Source organism: Oryctolagus cuniculus, chromosome 1 (genome assembly GCF_051225735.1).
Source record: "Oryctolagus cuniculus isolate XC-2025 breed Fujian yellow rabbit chromosome 1, ASM5122573v1, whole genome shotgun sequence".
Classification (NCBI taxonomy): Eukaryota; Metazoa; Chordata; class Mammalia; order Lagomorpha; family Leporidae; genus Oryctolagus; species Oryctolagus cuniculus.
In genome coordinates this window covers 122,231,853-122,251,189 of record NC_142867.1, presented here as the reverse complement: position 1 = coordinate 122,251,189, position 19,337 = coordinate 122,231,853, and the positions used below count along the sequence as shown (strand labels likewise).

The 19,337-nt window shown below is 48.3% G+C and overlaps 1 protein-coding gene across 2 annotated transcripts in view; it reads left to right on the top strand.

The window, feature by feature from the left end:
- ETS1 (ETS proto-oncogene 1, transcription factor) overlaps window positions 1–19,337 on the top strand; it is a 135,239-nt gene that overhangs the window by 30,651 nt on the left and 85,251 nt on the right. For both annotated transcript variants that reach the window (XM_051842815.3, XM_051842861.2), the window contains exon 3: window positions 2,508–2,652. In XM_051842815.3, coding sequence (XP_051698775.2) covers window positions 2,508–2,652 — 145 coding nt within the window. The remainder of the gene's footprint in view (window positions 1–2,507; window positions 2,653–19,337) is intronic.

Genomic DNA, 19,337 nt, shown 5'->3' with positions numbered 1-19,337 from the left:
CGGCAGAAGACTGAGCACCCTAGCTTATGGCCTGCAACCCATGGTGTCTCCATTGTGCAGCCAGGCTGTTAGTGCATTCTCAGTGTCTCTAGTTCAGTGGGAAGAAGACTCGCCTCACAGGAAGCTTCCTCCAGCCCTCTCTTGGGTGATTTTATGAATATTATGGAAAACAACATCCAAATTAATGAAGTTTTACAAAGTTCACAAAGCCTTCTACATTTTGGGTCCAATTGTCATTTTTCCCGGTGCCAATATACTGCTTTCAGTTATTTTTAGCTGAACTTAAGTGAGTGGACCATTGCAACATGGGGGAGAGCATAGATGCTGACAACGGAACGTCACGTAATGTTGCTGAATTCTGGTTATGTTCCTGGGGCGAGAGGGCATAAGGGGTTCTTTGGTTAGAGGATGTTATTGGGGTTAGGAAGCCATTCTACAGGAGTGAAGATATCACCTTTGGAGATATATCTCTGACCCTGCTGTCAATAGATTTAACCACATCAAATCTATAGAGTTTTGGTTTTCTTAATTGGTGTTTTGTTTGTTTTTCTCTAAATTTCCATAAGAGAAAAGAGTAGTGATCAAAAAGGAAAAATTGGAATCAAGGATGAGCCAATGTAGATCAGACTCCTACGCTCAGGAAATTTTTCAGTGAATCTGCTGTGTTTCCTTTTATGTCTGCATTTTAGCCCACTTGGCCAATTCCACAAATGTTAAGGGTCCCTTACATTGAAATAATACCTACCTTATGTTGACAACCAGGCTTCATGTTTTCTATTACATGCATTTCATACAAGACACATTCTTACAAATGCATTTCATATTTTATTTTGCTTTATGTATAAATTTGCTGTATTACTGTATACCTTGTGAAGTATTATTATTCTCATTTTACAATTGAGTAATCCAAGGTTGAGATTAAGAACGAGGCCCGAGCTCCCCATTAGTGAGTGGTAAGCCAGGATTTGAATCTGTATACACCTGGCATCAAAATTAGAGTCTTAAACACTGCAAAACACTGTCTTCTTTAAAGAGTACTAGGTGTAGGCTATGTTTTATGAATTTTATAAAATCGGGAGTGGGAAGTACAAGTCCTCAAGTATTTTTAAAAATGCCAATTCCTGTCTAGCAACCAATGTTGTAAAACACTGATTAACTGGGGCTGGCACTGTGGCCTAGCAGGTGAGGCCGCCGCCTGCAGTGCCAGAATCCCATGTGAGTGCTGGTTCAAGTCCCAGCTGCTCCACTTCAATCCAGCTCTCTGCTATGGCCTGGGAAAGCAGTAGAAGATGGCCCAAGTCCTTGGGCCCTTGCATGGAGACCCAGAAGAAGCTCCTGGCTCCTGGCTTTGGATTGGCACAGCTCCGGCTGTTGTGGCCAATTGGGGAATGAACCATCGGATGGAAGACCTCTCTCTCTCTCTCTCTCTCTCTCTGCCTTTCCTTCTTTCTCTGTGTAACTCTGACTTTCAAATAAATAAAATAAATCTTTAAAAAACACTGATTAATTGAAAATGAGGTGAATTTTATTATGTAGGTCCCTTTTGGGTTTTTCCTTTGACATTTGTTACCTAGTAGGTCTATGATACTGAAATAATTTTTTAAAAAGCTTTATTTTATTTATTTATTTGAAAGAGTTACATAGAGAAATCGAGATTGAGAGAAAGGTATTCTATCAGCTGGTTCACTCCCCAAATAGCTGCAACAGCCAGGGCTGGGCCAGGCCAAAGCCAGCAGCCAGGAGCTTCATCTGGGTCTCTCACATGTTGTGCAGGGGCCCAAGGACTTGCGCCATCTTCTGGTGCTTTCCCAGGTACCTTCTCAGGGAGCCTGATCAGAAGTGGAGCAGCTGGGACTCAAACTGGCACCCATACGGGATGCTGGCATTGTCACAGGAGGTGGCTTAACCTGTTATGCCACAGCTCCAGCCCCTGGAATAAGTCTTGTAAGAAAATCATTTCACGGTGTTTTTACAGGATAACTTATCATTAACAAATTGCCAGGATTTTAGACATTTAAGGTAATCCACGTTCTGCCCTACTGTTAACCAGGAGTGCTACTTAAAGACTAGAAGAGGTAGCCCTCAATACCTGAAGAAATGGATGAAGCATGCAGAGCCTGAGTCTGAGCTTCCCCTCATTCCCTGTGCCTTTTTGGAGGAGGGTGGGAAGGGAATCAACAGTTGAGTTAGCTATGGATGATCCCTGCTTAGGGGGTTTTAAAATGTTTGTGGACAAATGGAGGTAAACAATGTCTATTTTGGTGCAAAATAATTTTGAAACCCATGCAGTTTTGTCATAACAGGTATTTTTCATGAATTTTTGAAGACTGTACATTCAAGTTCAAATTGTTTGGAGCCAAAATAAAATCATCTTTTAATTCCGTGTTCTGTGAACTTTTCGAAGTACCCTTGTATATGATTGGCTCCTATGAAGTCATAGTTCCATTAGGGATAAACTGTAGGGATTTTTCTTCCAATATATTTCCTTTGATTTTTCTCATTCACAGAGGCAGGGACCCCTCAACACGTATGAAGATCCTCGCATGACCTGTGGTTTTCAGGCCAATTATCACCAGCAAAGACCTTGCTACCCGTTCTGGGATGAGATGGCCACTCAGGAAGTCCCTACTGGTCTCGAACACTGTGGCTCAGGTAGGAGCATAAACAAGAGCTGGGAATGAGGGTAGAGTTGAAGGACAATGGAAATGTGATGAGGGTTGTGTTTTCTGAAATGACAGCTGCTATGCTTAAGTGGGTACCCATACTATTGTTCTCTAATGGAAAGTCCCAAACTGTCTTGATAATTTTGGGTTACTTTATTCTCCAACAGGAAGACTACTAATTCCTAGGAGTGGGCCCAAGAGAGGTCGATTCAGGTCTCTGTAAATGGATCATTTTCCTGTCTACTGTGCATTTCCTGACACTCATCCATTTAGGTGGGCCTGTTGACAAAAGGTCTACTAATTTTGCAGTCATAATGAATGAGTAAGCAGAGGTGTATGAATTACTTAGCCTTCTTGCACAACTGAATACCTTTTGTTCATCATCTCTTTCCATCATTCCCTGCCTCTCTGCCCAGGCCCTCCTGCATCTGGCTTCTCTTTCTTCCATCCCTCCCTTCCCAAACCTTCCCTAACCCAAGCTCCTCTCTTCTGAGCACTCCCCTTCCTCCTGTGGTTTGCTGGTTACTGTGCTGCCCTCTGGTGAACAGGAGTCAGCTTCCTTGCGAGAGCTCTCTCCAACAAATGGATCTATTTTGCCAAGGACCTGAGCAGTGCTAAGTCTTTCCCTATTTTCATAATTCACCCTGTTTTTCACAAATTCCTTTGGTTTGTGTTTACCTGCTAGCATTTTTTAAATGCAAAATGTGAAAGTTTAATTTGGGGACTCAGAAATGATCGATACAGATGTTACATTCAATTTTCCATGAGATCATGTTATGATAATATATGGCTGGATATCAAAAAGCCAGGCAAAATTTGTTTTCTCCCTGGATAAATTCTCAGCATAAGAAATGTCATTACTCTTACATATTGAAAATATGTAATTCTGAGGAATTATACAAGTGCGGGTTTCGGGAAAAGAATCGCTGGAAACTAACTTAAATGCAACCTTTTGTTCTGTGTCCCTTTATTCCACATAATTCTATTGTAAACTACATTTATAACAGTAGAGAAATAAAGCTACTGGTTGCTTTTCTATCCGTGCTTTATTTCACGAGAAATAAACAGAGAGACATAAAGTAAGAAGCTGTCGCACTTAGTAAGGTGTGTGTGTAGTAGGGAAGGCATGAAGTGTTGCTTTGCAGTTGCTTGGTTCCTTTCCAGTAAAAAATGAAATCAATTCCTACTTTCCATATTCTCTTGACCCAACAGCCATTGATCGTTGAGTTATTTTTTGACATCGCCCTGGATTTCAGACACAACAAACATCTATGCTATCACTAATTGCTTAGTATCTCAGTTCCTCCAAGCATAAACACAGATGTCAAACCTTTGTACCCATTTCACAAGGAGGCCAGAAGGATTTTTGCACCTGTTCATGGGATCGACTTAAAGACTCAAAATATAAGGACGTGAAAAAAGTGATCCTTTAAAATTTCTAGCATGATAGGTTTTATTTATACAAGCAAAAGGTCAAAATGATTCTATTTGCTTAATTGTTGAATGCTACTAATGCAATAAGACTTACATGTTATATTACCTAACGCAACTGAGATTCCCAATCTACCTAAACTTTCATTGCTGGATGGTACTTCTCTTTGCTGCTGAGTTATATCTCATTAATAGCTGAGTTCACCTCCACACATACCCACAGTGTTAAGCTCAGAATGTCTCTTCAAAGCAAAGAGACATGGTTTTCTCTTTCTTCACTGAGAAGTACATGAACTCCCAAATAGAGATGGTTCTTAATCTCCTCTGTTTATCAAGGTTCTCACAGGTATTAAAAAAAAAGAAGTTCTAACTTCAGGAGCAATGAGAGTGTCTGTGAAGTAGATGAAGGATCCCTTAGGATCAAACTGCTTTCAAATGCAAGGATTATAGCAGCATAATATAGGGTAATATGGTGTTCTTCCCACCGTCTATTTTACTGTTGCAAGAAAGAAGTTGAAGCCACGCAGACTTGTGGCTTTGGGGAGGATAGGAGGATGGGGCATGGAATAACCATGCTGAGAGTGAGCTGGGCCAACTTCAGCTGCAGCTCAGAAGTGGTAGACAGCTTCCAGGGGGTGTGGCCCCTCCCAGTTGGTGGCGATCTCTCCACATATGTGACGGCTGCAATCCCCAGTGTCCCAGGCTCCCTCTGATGGAAGGATCTGGCAGGAGCCCTGAGCCTTTCCAGCCCTCCTTTGCTGTCTGAGCTGTCCAGATAAAGGAGCTGCAGGGATTATTTCTGGGCTGTGGTCCAGCTCCCCTCAGTGATGGGTGTCGTTTGGAAGGGGAGCAGAGGGTTATAGTGATGGGAGATGAAGATGGACTAACCAATGATTTCTCCAGCTGGGACACATTCTGTTGGAGATGTGTTGAATAAAAAGAAAGAGAAAAAAATACTCTACATTTTTTTCATCTTCTTTTATCCTATTTATAACTTCAGTTTCCTTCCCATCCTCCATCTCATGGCTACTTCCCATCCTGCTCCCCGCTCACGTGTATGCGCTCAGAAGGGATGAATGAACTTCTTTCCCAAGGATTACACATCTGTCAATGACTGGAATACAGACTGGAGGGACTACTGAGGATGGATTAGGCCCCTCGTGGCAGCCTTCGTCTATTCACAAAGGGACAGAGGCGCAGGAGGAGGAGGGAGACACAGAGGAGGAGGCGTGGGGGAGAGCATTGTGGGAGGGTGGAAGAGAGTCAGGCTAAGGGAAAACATGAATGGGGGAAAGCATTATGGGGTGAGACCACTCAGTAATCAAGGTGAACCTGCGATTGGGCAGACAGCGTGGATGTTACAATAAAGGAAGAAAGAAGAGATGTGTGGCAACAATCAGAAAATAAAAGTGGAGATCAGTAGAGAGGCGAAGAATAGTGGAAAGAGAAGGTGAATGATGAATGAGGGGGAGAAAGGAATGGAGAGCCCAGGAAAAGACAAGGCAAGCAGGGGAGGGGAAGACGCCATGAAAGAGAAAAATAGATGAATCTGGGGACATTAACTCTGCAGCTAAAAAGGGAAGCCACATTTGCATGCAATTGCCTGTGCAGCTGTGCATTTCTTCATGGCAATCTTGTAGTCATCATTTTCTTTCATTTCTGTCTCCTCTTCCCGACTGCCTCTGCCCCCTCCTCCCGATCAGCCTGGAGCCATTAGCGAGAGCCAATGGGGGCCGAGAGCTGGTGTTCTGCATGAATGAATGGGCCCTTTCTGTCTTGGCTTCTCGTCATCCTTGTGTCAGGGAACCTTGTGAATCAGTGGAGCCCATTACACAAGACAGGGCTGAAATGTCTGTTGCTGTTTATAGTCTGACTGGAGCGGAGCCCACTGACCCTGCCTCCTGTGTGTCCTTCCTCCACTTCAGCCCTTTCTCTCAATCATCGCAACAAGCATCACTTTTCATGTCAGTCTCTTGTTGCAAGAAGTCACTAACGGCTTTCGGCCATTCACGACTATGGCCTGTTCCTCTCCTCAGCCTGGTGAGCCGGAACAGGGTAGACAGCAAACCATTTTCAGACCAAAACAGTAAGCTTCCAGAGCCAGCTAGAGGCAGGCAATGCCTGTTCTCCATTGGGAACCAGAAACCTACAGTCAGAGACCCCACTGAGCACCAGACTAGTCCATCCCATCAATTGCCAACTATCCCTAATTGATTTCATTCAACCTTAACCTTTGGGTGATTATGAATGACCACAGTGTGTATCAGAAAACATGAGGTTTGCTTGGCATTCTTTCAGAGTGATATGCTATCAAACTGTTTTTCATTTCAGGGATTGATTTATTTTGAATTGGCCACTTTTGAATATTATGTTGTAACCAAAGCACACTCTTGCAAAAATACTTGCTGAAGAGCTGAGAAAACAAAGCGTGGCACACCCAGCTTACTCTCCCAGAGTGAACCTATGGTTTCCTTACCATGGTCCTTGACTCAAGAAGCAAGACAAATCTCTTTTTCCTTCTTGCGCAGTGCACTAGGGTATGTTTTGGTCACTGAACACAGCAAAGCTGTCATCTTCCCACATTCACAGCCTGCTTGCCACTTCCCATCCTTCCTGAGAAAGGATGTGGATATAGCGGAGTAGTAAAGAGCCCAGGCTCTGGAACCAGATTCCTTCAGCTTGCATCAGCTCTTTCCAGACAACTTATCTTTGTACTTCATTCAGTTTCTTCACCTACACTGATGATTCTCAAAGTTGTGTTCCTGAGGCTGGTGCTGTGTGTGGCACAGTAGGTTAATCCTCCGCCTGCAGTGCCAGCATCCCATATGGGCATCGGTTCGAGTCTCTGCTGCTCCTCTTCCGATCTAGCTCTCTGCTATGGCCTGGGAACGCAGTAGAAGATGGCCCAAGCGCTTGGGCCCCTGCACCCTCATGGGAGACCTGGAAGAAGCTCCTGGCTCCTGGCTTTGGATTGGCACAGCTCTGGCCGTTGCGGCCATTTGGGGAGTGAACCAACGGAAGGAAGACCTTTCTCTCTGTCTCTCCCTATCACTGTCTATAACTCTACCTCTCAAATAAATAAATAAAATCTTCAAAAAAAGAAGTTGTGTTCCCCAACCAGCAGCACCGGTACCACCTGACAACTTGTTAGAAATGCAAACTCCTGTGTCCTACCCTGAATCTATTGAACCAGAACTTGAGAGGTGTCTCATAATCACCTGGAGGGGCTTGTTAAAAACACCTGCAGGGTTTCTTATTTGGGAGTGAAGGATGGAGCTCAAGAATTTGCATTTCTACCAAGTTGTCAGTTGGTGCCGAAGCCACTGATGTAGGCCACACTTTGAAAACCACCAAGTTAATAGACGTAAAGCACAAGGCACTGCCAGGTCTTAGCAAGCCACACTATGAATCCTTGCTGAAATAACTCATTGTCCTGAAATGTCTTTTTTTTTTAAATATTTATTTGAAAGTTAGAGTTACACAGAGAGAGAAAGAGAGGCAGGGAGAGAGAAAGAGAGAGAGGTCTTCCATCCATTGGTTCATTCCCTAGATGGCCCCAACAGCCGGAGCTGTGCTGATCCAAAGCCAGGATCCAGGAGCTTCTTCCGGGTCTCCCACATGGGTGCAGGCCCAAGGACTTGGGTCATCTTCCACTGCTTCCCAGGTTATAGCAGACAGCTGGATCAGAAGTGGATCAGCTGGGCCATGAGCCGGCACCCATATGGGATGCCGGCACTGTAGGCAGCGGCTTTACCTGCTACACCACAGCGTGGGCCCCTGAAATGTCTTGTGACTGCATTTTGGGAGTTCAAAATGCCTGAGGATCATGGAGTTTAAAAGTGATCCGCTGATTGGTCGAACACTTTTGGTGGCCGGTGCCATATAAGGGATGCTGTGAAGATGGATGAAGAGAGGGAAAGACTCAGTCCTTATCTACAAGCAACTTTTATCCAAGGGTGTGTGTGTGGGGGTGGCACATTTACATGACAGAGCAAATGGTTCCCATAGTAATCAGTAGGTAGAGGACACAGCGGTTGGCAATGGAAATTTCGGATCTCACGACTTAAAGTTTCTGAAACAAGTTTACTAATATAACCGTGAGGCTGAAGAATGCCTTTTCCAAATAAACTTTGGAAGTTCAAGTGGGAGCTATCTGGAGAGTCCGAGTTCATGGTCTCTCCTGGGGCTTTCTCAGACAGCCAGGCGGCTGGGAGCGATCAAACCTGGGCAGTGTTTGGAAAGGGCTATGGACAACCAGGTGGGAAGTTTCAGCAAGAGAAACAGATGCCTCCAATTTGGCTTTTAAGTGTTGAGAACGTTGAGGGAATGCCAGAGAGACTTGTTAAATGGAGATCCACCTTGCTCTGAAATGTTTACTCTCATAGCAGGTTTGTTCTTTCCAACCATCTCAGACGCCCTGTGGTTTTTACAAATGATGTTTCAATGTCTGTCTGGTGCTCATAGCTGTGCTTTCCTCCTTAAGGGTGTGTTTTCCTCTTGTAGATGACCTGGTTCAGGTTCTTTGTTCTTCAAAACAGTTTTGATCCTGCAAGTGTGTACTTCCGGTAGGGTGTACTATTGGATCATTACAATATTGGATCCTTACTACCCCTGGGAGGATGCTGGAATATTCCCATCAGGGGAGACTAAGTCATTTAAACAAAGTGAACTAGGAAGCAGGCTGAGAACCCTGATCTCAGGATTTTATTTTCTCAGTTTTCCAACTCTACATGAAGTTATGCTAAATTTTCAAAAGACACTAATATGCAACTATTGGATAGCCCAAGATTAGGGAATAAAACTCCTTTCAGTAAGCCAAGTCTCAACATTAAAGGAGATGGGGAAATGGGAGCCTGCTCAGATTGGGATCTGCTGGTTGTGCTTGGGAAGGAGCAAGTTGTACTCCTACCTTAGGTCTTCGCCTTTCACAAGAAGCCACAGCTGGGGCCCAGCTACTCAGACAAGCAACTCCCAGGGCACCACACACCTTCACACCATCTCTGAGGCGCCCAGAGGTTGCACTTCCAAGAGGAGGTTGCATTTGCAGGAGGAGGCACTGGGGAAAGATAAGCAAGGTTGGCTTAGACCAAGGACTACATTAGGAGGAGAACCTGCATGCAAACAAGCATCCCACGAGCTCACTCTATTATTTTGTTCTTCTGATGAGGAGATAACGGTGAATAGCTCACCCTCTCCTGCAGCACGGACGGGACGGTATCACCTATGGGTTGAACAGCTCTGACTCAGGGATGTTCCATGCCCCCCTCCTTCTTTCTCCACCCTCCCACGGCCTTGCTGCAGTGGAGCCTGTGTTAGCTCCTGTTCCGATGATAAGAACCTTCCTTGTACGCTGCGGAGTGTACGCTGAAGGTGTGGAGTCGGAGCAGAGGGTTGGTGGACACAACAACACCACCACCCAGATCTCACCAGCTCTGCCCAACACAGGGTCCCCCGGCTTTGCTGCCCTCATCAGAGCGTCTTTCCCCTTCACCTTTCACAGGTGCAATGCAACATTTTGACTTCTTGTGCCCATTCAATGCAGGCGTTAGTGGACACAAGCGACTTGCCCAATAGTCTCAAGTGGAGGGGCTCAACGGAAAACTTATTTACTTGGTGCCAGTAAAGAGACTTTCTCTGAAACAAGCAGTTTGCTAGAGTTTGCTACTTTGCTTTTACAGCTAGGGTTTGGGGGAGCCTCGTGGGGGTGCAAACCGGCAGCAGGAGGCCGGTTCCTGTAGAAGCAACAAACCCCTTCATACACTGTACGATCAAAAATCTGACTCAGGCTGGTTTCTCGCAGCTCGACTTCTTTGCGGTGGTCGGGGCCCCTCGGAGCACAATGTTGCAAGATAAGCTTTCCTGGAACATTCTCTGAAAAACAAGCTCGAGAGAGCAAACAGTTGCAGATTCTCTGTGTTCCCCTTTTACCCTCATCCTGCACTCTTGGTTACAGGGGCCCCGTCTGCTCACAAGGTCGTGACCTAAGCAGGTGACGAATACATGCTGCCTTTCTTTGTCTTCCTAGCATGGGCGCAGAAGGAAATGCCCCACCCTTATCTATCGAGTCTGTGCGCTCTCATCTTGCCCAAGACTAGTTTTCCTACACCTGCGAATTCGGCCGTGCCTCATCTTCCCAGAGAGGAGAGGGAAGGCTGGACAGAACTAGCGAGACAGGCACAGCCCACTTAGGGACTGGTGCTCTCAGAAGTGACCTCAGCAGCCCGGGGTGGACAGGAAAAGCAGGGGCCTTCACAGATGGAAGCGGAGGAGGGGAAACCAGTGGAAAGCGGGGCCTGCAGGCAGGGTTCGTGGCGTGACGCTCACAAGGCCAGCCTTCCTTCCCCTGGCCACCACTCTCCTTCGCTGCGGCTCCCAACATCCTAGGAAGTAACAGAGTTGCACTTCAGCTCCCAGGGGACGGGGGAGGGAACAGTTTCTCTTAACTTTTTCAAACCACAAATATTCAGTCCGAGTTGGGAAAAGGTCCCTGCGGCCCCGACTTCTCTCGTGATCGAGCAGTTTGACCTCTCTTCTGGAACTGGGGCTGGGGGCGGAGGACGCCGTGGGCTGGCGTCGGGCGGCGGCGGCGGCGCGCTGCGAATGCGCTGGGAGGAGGATGTGAGCGCTGGAGCCCGGCAAGGCGTGTGAGCCCGCGCGGGGGCTCGGGGAGGGCCTGTGCTCGGCGTCTGGCCGCGGAGAGACTTCGGCTCGCTCCAGATGTTCGCTGTGTTTATAGCTGCTGCAGCAGGAGACCCAGCTCCCTCATTAATAAGTTGCGTTTTTGCACTGCGGCCAGGGGGTCTCAGGCCCGGAGCCTGCAGCTGGAGGAGGCGTCGCGCTCCCCTCCCCCAGCCTGCCGGTCCCTAACCCCTACCCCGCCCTCCTCCTCTGCAATCCTCCCAAAATACACGAGCACACAAAAAGAAAAACACCAGCAGATTTTTTATTTCAGAGAGTAAACACTTGGGCCGTGGGGGTCTGGAGGTTATGGGAAAAGAGGAAACCATCAGGCTAATCAGGCAGCACACACTTCCCCTGCTGAAATAAAACAGAAATCTTTGCTGCGCAGGGCTGGTGGGTTAACCCCGGCGCTGCCAGCGGCGCGGCCGCCACAGAGGAGCGGGCTGGGCGGCCCCGGGGGCCCAAGGTGGGGGGACAGGGGACGTTGGCGAGGGCCATCGCGACCTGTACGGGTCACCACAGGGCTGGGGTTCCGAAGTAGGCGGGGTGGGGACGGGGGCTGGGGTGCGGGACGGATTCTGGGATTAGAGTTGGTTTTGCAGGAGGGGGGAGGAGGAGTTCTAGCTGTATGGGGAGCTAGGGAGCCAGGTAGCCAGGTAAGGGAGTGGTTCTGCCTAGAAACGCGGGAGCGGACTAGAGGGGCGCGGGACTGACTGGCGCCCAGGTTTGAGCTCCACTGCCCCCCCCCCCCCCCGGCCCAGGCTCTGGCACCGTAGACCAATCCCTGAGCCCTCTGAGCCTCAACTTCCTCATTTGTTATATAAAATCGCACCCCTCTCGCCGCTGCTGCCCGCAACACTCCACGCCACTCCCATTATTGGGAAGATAGAAAAACGGTTGGATGTGGGAATGGCCAGGCACCAGGCGTGGCACCGACTCTTAATGGATGATTGCCGCCCTGCCCCACCTCTCCTGTCTGCCTTCCATTCCTTCTTCCACTCTTTGCCCTCTTCCCTCTCTCCTAGCCTTCTTTTTCCTCTCTCTCCCTCTCCCTCCATCCCTGTCCCCCAGCCCCACCTCCTCCCACCTTGCACCTGGACCATGGCCTTCAGTTTCCATTTGTCCCCGTGCTGCCTCTCGGGGGAGCAGAAATATTGCATGGGACCGAGGTCATGGGTCACACATGAGACCCAATTGCCCTCTGAGAGAAACTGCCTTCGCTCTGATGTATGGGGCTGCCTTCAGGCTGTCCCCCCTAGGCTTTCAGTTCAGTTCCTGCCCCCACGTCACCTCCCTGGCCACCCCCATCACTCCATTCCCCAACAGCCCAGGTAGATGCGACTCCAGATCTTTGGAGGAGCTTTGGACTTTGGGAGGTCGCTTTGCACGTTCAGATAACACGCCGGGGTGGGGGGCTGTGCTCATCTTTGCAGGTGGGGTTCCCCAGGTGGTTTTCCCCAGTAGCTCCCGTGCCTCCTCACACTGGAAGGGGTGCTTGAGCAGCCTAAGTTGCCGGCAGGGATTTGACTACCTACAGAGCTGGGCTTCTCCTGGCCTTCGCTGGTTCCCTTGCTCTCACACTTCATTGTCCATCAACCCTGACAACTTGGTGCCACAACTCAGACCTGCGGAACTCACAAAGCAGGGTTTCTTGGCCCGGATGAGTTTCACAAAGGCGTGATCTGCTGACACTGCGCCCAAGAATGCTTCAGATGCTCTGTAGCTTTCCTGTTTCTCCCTGTGGTCTGCTCCCAGGGAAAAGTGTCTTTGTGCTACGGCCCCCGCCTCCCCAAACAGCTCCTTAGCATGTTGTGCTCAGAGAATAGCTGGGCATGCTTTGTTGCACTAGGATGAATTCGCTGGTGTCAACTTCCTTCCTGTAAGTGTCTTCTCACTGCTCGCTTCAGCCCCTGAGACCTGTATTTATATCTGGAAGCTGTAATCATCCCATTGTCTTGGAGACAGAAAGCATCACAGCCTTGCCCAAAGTCCAGCCACCTCTCTCCTTTGCCTCCTTCAACATGTGTTTCTACTTCATGATTACTACAGACCTGTGGGCTCTGGGGCGTGAGCTGGAGGTGATTTGCTTCTTTGGGACTTTCTAGTAAACTGTTTTCCCTAGATCCCTCCTCGCTCAAGGAGGGTGGGGTGGGGGAGGAAGCATTTTTGAAATCCTGCCTCTGAAGGGGCTCAAACTTGTAGACCTGGCAGCCCACCCCCATGGCGACCTCTGCAACAGTGTATGGAGCAGCAAGGAGGCAGACCCCCTGCAAGAAGCTGCAGACCCTCCCAGCTGGTTACACCTGACCCCAGTCTTAGCCTTCGGTGCTGATCTTTGGCTTCTCTTGCAACCTTGGGCTGTCATCCACTCTGCTACAAGCTCACTCAGACAAGGGGAAGCGGGATTCCGACTTCTGCAGCCTATAGAGAGTGCCCCCACCTGAGCCAGCTCCTTTGAACAACCCAGGGGTGTCCTCCCATTCCCATCTTTAGCCCATATATGGGTTGGACATTCTTAGCAGGGCTGGGGGCTTGCCTCCTGGGGAAGGCTCAGAGGTTGAGTATCAGGTTTCCTAATCAAAGTAGTTACTTTTTTGAAACAAGAATGCTCATGGGCTGATTCTGGGGGCTTGGACTGGATGTAATAAAAAAATGGTTGTGTTCCTTCAACCTATTCAGACATGTCATCAGGACCGAGTCTGAAAAGTGTGAGTTCAAAGTTCCCAAACCATCAAACCCATGTTGCAGGATGCACCGCTTTCTTGACTTATGGATTTTGTTTCCCAGTGTTGCTGCACTTTCTGTTCAATATCTGTGTGTATCTCTATTTCTGTGTTGCTCTTCTACTGCTCAAACTTAAACAATTAAGAATATAGATGTAAAAGGAGTCCATAGCCCATCCTGGAATTTTTAAAAAAAGATTTATTTATGTATTTGAAAGGCAGAGTTACAGAGAGAGAGAGAGAGAGAGAGATCTTCCATCCGTTGGTTCACTCCCCAAATGGCCACAACAGCTGGAGCTGGGCTGAGGATAAAGGAGCTTCTTCCAGGTCTCTCATGCAGGTGCAGGGGCCCAAGCACGTGGGCCATCTTCCACTGCTTTCCCAGGCCATAGCAGAGAGCTGGATCAGAGTGGAGCAGCCACGACTCCAACTGGCGCCCATATGGAATGCCAGCATTGCAGGTGGTGGCTTTAGCCACTATGCCACAGCGCTGGCTCCATCTGCAATTTTAGATTATCTTATTGAAGAAGGTCTAAGAGAAGGCAAGTTCTTCCTGAGTTGCCTGAGAGGTAAAGCAAGTTGCTGCTCGCTAAATGCTCACTAAATGCCTTCTTTGTGCTAAGGATAGCTCAGATGTGGTCTTTTGCTGCTACACTATTCCTATGAGAGTGGTATTATTCCCATTGTACAGATGAAATGAATGAGACCCAGAGAGGTAAAGCTACCTCCCCAAAGAAGCTTAACCGTAATTCGGCTGCGGGGGGGGGGGGGGGGGGGGATGGGCAGAGAGAGGTTCTGTAATTAAATCCAAATCTTACTCCAGAGCCAGGTAATTTTGACTGTTATACAAGCTTTGCCTGCATGGACTTTGTTTTCTCACTCACATTGCCTTGTCCTTAGTGACTAATATCAGATAAGAGAATAAGGTTTCCCTGGCTTTCCCATACTCCAGAGATCCAGGAAAAACTCCGAGATCGAAGAGAGAGAAAACGGAGCTACCATTGCGTGCTTTCTTTGAGATCCTGGCTCTGAGTGATTGGCAGGGCACAGAGCAGCCTGGCAACCTGCAAGGCCTTTGCGGAGACTGTGTTCTGCTGTGTTGGGCGTTCAGCTAGGATTCTGAGGGTTTCCATACCCTCTCACCACGGTCCCACTCCCTTCGCCCCTTCACTCCTCTCCCCGCCCTCCCCCTACCCCATCCAGCTAAGACGTTTGTGAAAGGTTACACCCTTGAAGCCATGAGCAGTGTACACAGCACGTGCTGAAGTTTACACAGAGTTCTCAGACCTCTGAATAGACAGACTAATTGTGGGGAAGCTGCTTTTCAGCACACAGGATGGGCTGTTCCCTGTGGGTTTTACTATCAAAAGGCTTTTAAAAGTGCAGTGTAGCCATTGTTGAATATTTCACAATGAATTAAATACCACTTCTCTGCTCGCAGCTGTTCCATGTGAGTGAGCGGAGAGTGCAGAGGACGCCGGCTGTATAAACCTAAGCGCTGCAGTAATGAGATTATTTGTGTGCGAATTCTTTAGGAAGCGCATTTCTTTATTTTAAACTCAATGGGATTCAGAGCTGCTGCTCCAGAGACGGAGATGGGGAGAGGGAGAGCCTTGGAAAAGAATGGAATTGAAACGTCTCCGAGCAGAAGGGAGCGGAGGCAGGGCTGGAAGACTCCAGGATTAGGCTCCCAGCCTCAACACCACATTCATCCGCAGTTCCCCAGGGCTGCCTGTGAGTGGCTTTGGATGAGGGAAATTCCAGTTTTTTTTTTTTTTTTTAAGTCAACAATCACTTTTCCATCTGTCCTTTAAAAATTCCTTCCTGATATCACAAGTTTTTAATGGAATTGAAGGAACACTTGTTTGGCTGTCTATTTTTATCTCGAGGGCTTTGAGCTTTTTTTTTTTTATTTCAAAACCTTTATATTGTAAAATCTACAGGGGAAATGGCTTTCTTACAACTTTTTGGGGGTTTCCACCATTTGGACATATTTTACCTTAGAGGTGCTGGACCATTAAGTGCTGTACCGAGTACCACATATCCTCCCTTGCTTAATTTACCGCTTTTTTCTTTTTGCATTTTCTTCGCCTTTTGTAGAAATTGAGCTTCGGGTGAGTTGGAACTAAGTATGAAGTCAATGAAGATGACATATTTACGCAGACTTAATGCTTTTCAAAGGATCACTAGCAGGCGACCAGGTGTTTTAAAACACTTTGAAGACTAAGGGAAAGATGGGATTAAATGGGAAGAGAGGATTTAGGTTAGCTCCCGGGAAATTTGACTCTGCAATCCCTTACTGAAGGGGCTTCTTATTTTTTTTTTTTCTAAAGATTAATTTTATTTATTTGAAAGAGTTACAGAGGTAGAGACAGAGAGAGAGGTTTTCCATCCGCTGGTTTACTCCACAGATGGCTGAAATGGCTGGAGCTGCACCGATCTGAAGCCAGGAGCCAGGAGTCAGGAGCCAGGAGCTTCTTCCATGTCTCCCACGTGGGTGCAGGGGCCCAAGGACTTGAGTCATCTTCTGCTATCCCAGGCCATAGCAGAGAGCTGGACTGGAAGAAGAGTAGTCAGGACTCAAACCGGCGCCCATATGGGATGCCGGCACTGTAGGCCAGGGCTTTAACCCTCTGTGCCACAGCACTGGCCTCTAAAGGGGCTTCTAAATGACCACACACCCCAACCCCACCCCCATCCCCATTTAGAGAGCTCTCAGGGTATTTCGGAAAGGGGTTAGGTAATTTTTAAAATCATTATCCTTCGGATTCCATTGCATAAAGACAAACATTTCAACATCTTCAAAAGGAACTTGGAGGGAATTTTCAGGGAACTACCAAGTGGGAGAGAGCAGGTGGGTAAGAAAAGAAAGCTGCTGGGTTTGGGAGAAATCTTTTACTCCGGCTCCAGTGAGAGAGACCAAAGAGAGGCTGAGCGTGCTGACGTGTGAACCCAACCACTGAGGTTGAGGCCTGAACACACAAAGTTTGAGATGCGATTCTGCACTTCTCCCACTGTGATTGGTCACTTACTCTTTCCGTTTTCCAAATTTCCCAGCATCAGTGGCAGAGCTGGCAGGTGGAGAGTACCCACCACCCCTCCCCCAACAGCGGTGAAAGCTGTGCTGCAAAGACACAGGAGAGAATCTATGGTCTTCCAGTTGCTTTCTCTCATCCTTGCCATGACCTTGAACTTTCCCTTGTGCAGGAATAGCTTGTGTCTTTTTTTTTTAAAAACAATCACTATAAAAATAATGACCTCTTTAAAGAAAGCTTGAACGTTAGAGGACGGTAGGGCGGAAAAGGCAGTTTCTTTTCACATTGAGTCGTTTTCCACGAGTGTCTTCTGTGCCTAACTCACGTGGCCCTCACCCAGCTGCCCCAGAGCTTTACCTGAGCGCCCTACTTCCTCCCTGCCTCTGGATCGAGTCTTTACCGGCGCCCTTGTCTTGGTGAGGAAACCATCAGCTCCCTGTCTCCAGACTAGAAAACTGGTGCTTACTGACATCATTCTTCTTCTTCTTCTTCTTTTTTTTTTTTGACAGGCAGAGTGGACAGTGAGAGAGAGAGACAGAGAGAAAGGTCTTACTTTTTGCCGTTGGTTCACCCTCCAATGGCCGCTGTGGCCGGCGTGCTGCGGCCAGCACACCGCGCTGATCCGATGGCAGGAGCCAGGTGCTTCTCCTGGTCTCCCATGGGGTGCAGGGCCCAAGCACTTGGGCCATCCTCCACTGCACTCCCTGGCCACAGCAGAGAGCTGGCCTGGAAGAGGGGCAACCGGGACAGAATCCGGCGCCCCGACCAGGAATCGAACCCAGTGTGCCGGTGCCGCAAGGCAGAGGATTAGCCTAGTGAGCCGCGGCGCTGGCACTGACATCCTTTTTCCTGCCTTAAGCGTGGTGTGAACTCTGTGCATGTGACAGAGACCTGGATCAAACTAGCTTGAGTAAGAGGGGATTGGTTGACACGCAGATGGGCAGCTCTGGATGCTAAGGGATCTGAAACCTTGTTCCCCTTCTTCTCTCCCCTGCCTTCTTTCTCCTCTCCTTCTTCTCTTTCTCCTCCCTCTTTCTCTGCTTTGGTAGAAGAGAAGTCCACGGTCGCAGACATCACCAGAGTGTCTCCCTCCTTATGCCCATGTGTAGAGTTCCTGGGTTGTGTGCCCTCTGCAGGTCAATTAATTAGATCATGGGGGTGGGGTGCCCTAACTTTCCGTGTTGGGTCCTGCACCCACCTTGAGAAGAGGAGGCACGGGGGTTGCTGTCACCAGCAACTCCTCCAGAGCCAGACTGTGAAGAATGGTCAGTTTCCTCGTGGAAATTGAGAGGGGCCCTGTATTGGAAGAAGATTAGAGAGAGCAAACCAGCAGATGGTCACTGCGTCCTCACATTCAACCAGCAGCCCAGCCTCGTCCGCGTTGTCTTCTAAATAGCTCCTGACTTTACCCCATCTCCCTAATAAAGCCATTCATGCCTTAGTTTGGGCCCCAGCGGTGTTCCCAGGATACCGGGTGAGGAAGTGTTTTACACTGGTTGTGTTGCGTTGGACTCCCCGATTTTTGTCTTCCCTGTGAAACTAAATGCAACCCAAGGGCAAGGACTTTGTATGTGTCGTGTTCCCGTGCCCATTAGAGTGCTTGAATTGTCACAGGTAGCCAGTTAATATCTGTTGGCTAAACAAACTGATGTTATTAAGGGTATGTGGTCACTACCCAGAATTTCAAAAACCAGTTAAGAAGCCCCTAAGATTAAAGTGCACACACTTTCAATAATTTGTAATTATCAAATCACAATCAAATCTAGAGATTGGCCTGGACGATTTTTGTGTCATGATTCCTGTGCCTGTAAGACCAAAGCACTGAGCTCCTGCTTTCTGCAAGGGTACTTCAGAAAGTTCAGGGCAAAACTAGAGCTCAAAGATTAGTTTGTTGCCGGCGCTGCAGCTCACTAGGCTAATCCCTCGCCTGCGGCGCTGGCACACCGGGTTCTAGTCCCAGTTGGGGTGCTGGTTCTGTCCCAGTTGCTCCTCTTCCAGGCCAGCTCTCTGCTGTGGCCCAGGAAGGCAGTAGAGGATGGCCCAAGTGCTTGGGCCCTGCACCCCATGGGAGACCAGAAGAAGCACCTGGCTCCTGTCTTCAGATCTGCGCAGTGTGCCGACTGCAGTAGCCATTTGGGGGGTGAACCAACAGAAGAAAGACATTTCTCTCTGTATCTCTCTCTCACTGTCTAACTCTGCCTGTCCAAAAAAAAAAAAAAAAAGAGAGATTAGTTTGTTTTGGTGCAAAAAGTTTTCTTTTTTTTTAATTCAAGCCTATTTTTTCATCCTCTGCAATTTGCATAATTGTTTTGAAGATGCTTCCTTCTCGTATCCCTGGTGCTTATCCCAGTCCTTGCCACACAGCAGAGGACAGGGTCCGTGTTTGCCTTCTGCTTATCCAGGCCCATCGTGGCTGGTGGAAGGGCGCCTGGTATCTTAGTCATCAGTTAGAGCATGGATCATTCCCGGCTATTGACTGCTCCAGAGTCCTGGCTATGGTAGAGTCCTTTCCTCCTGTCCCTTATCAATCAGCGCATGTTTAGTGTGTGCTTACTCTGCCAGAGCATGGGGACTACGAAGTCAGGTGGCACTCTCCTGTGCTGGAGTCCTGGCCGAAGCCACACGTCAGCAGGCGGGGCCGAGTGGTGCGGTCCCCAGGGAGAGAGAAAAGGACAGACCAGAACAGCTTGGTTCTTTTGTGGCCTCTCGATGACGTCAGAGTAGGGGTGGAGGGAGGGAGTTTTCCGTGAGGAGCCCTCGTTTGTCCAGACTTGGTGTGCAGCTGAGGACAAAGGGCTAGTTTC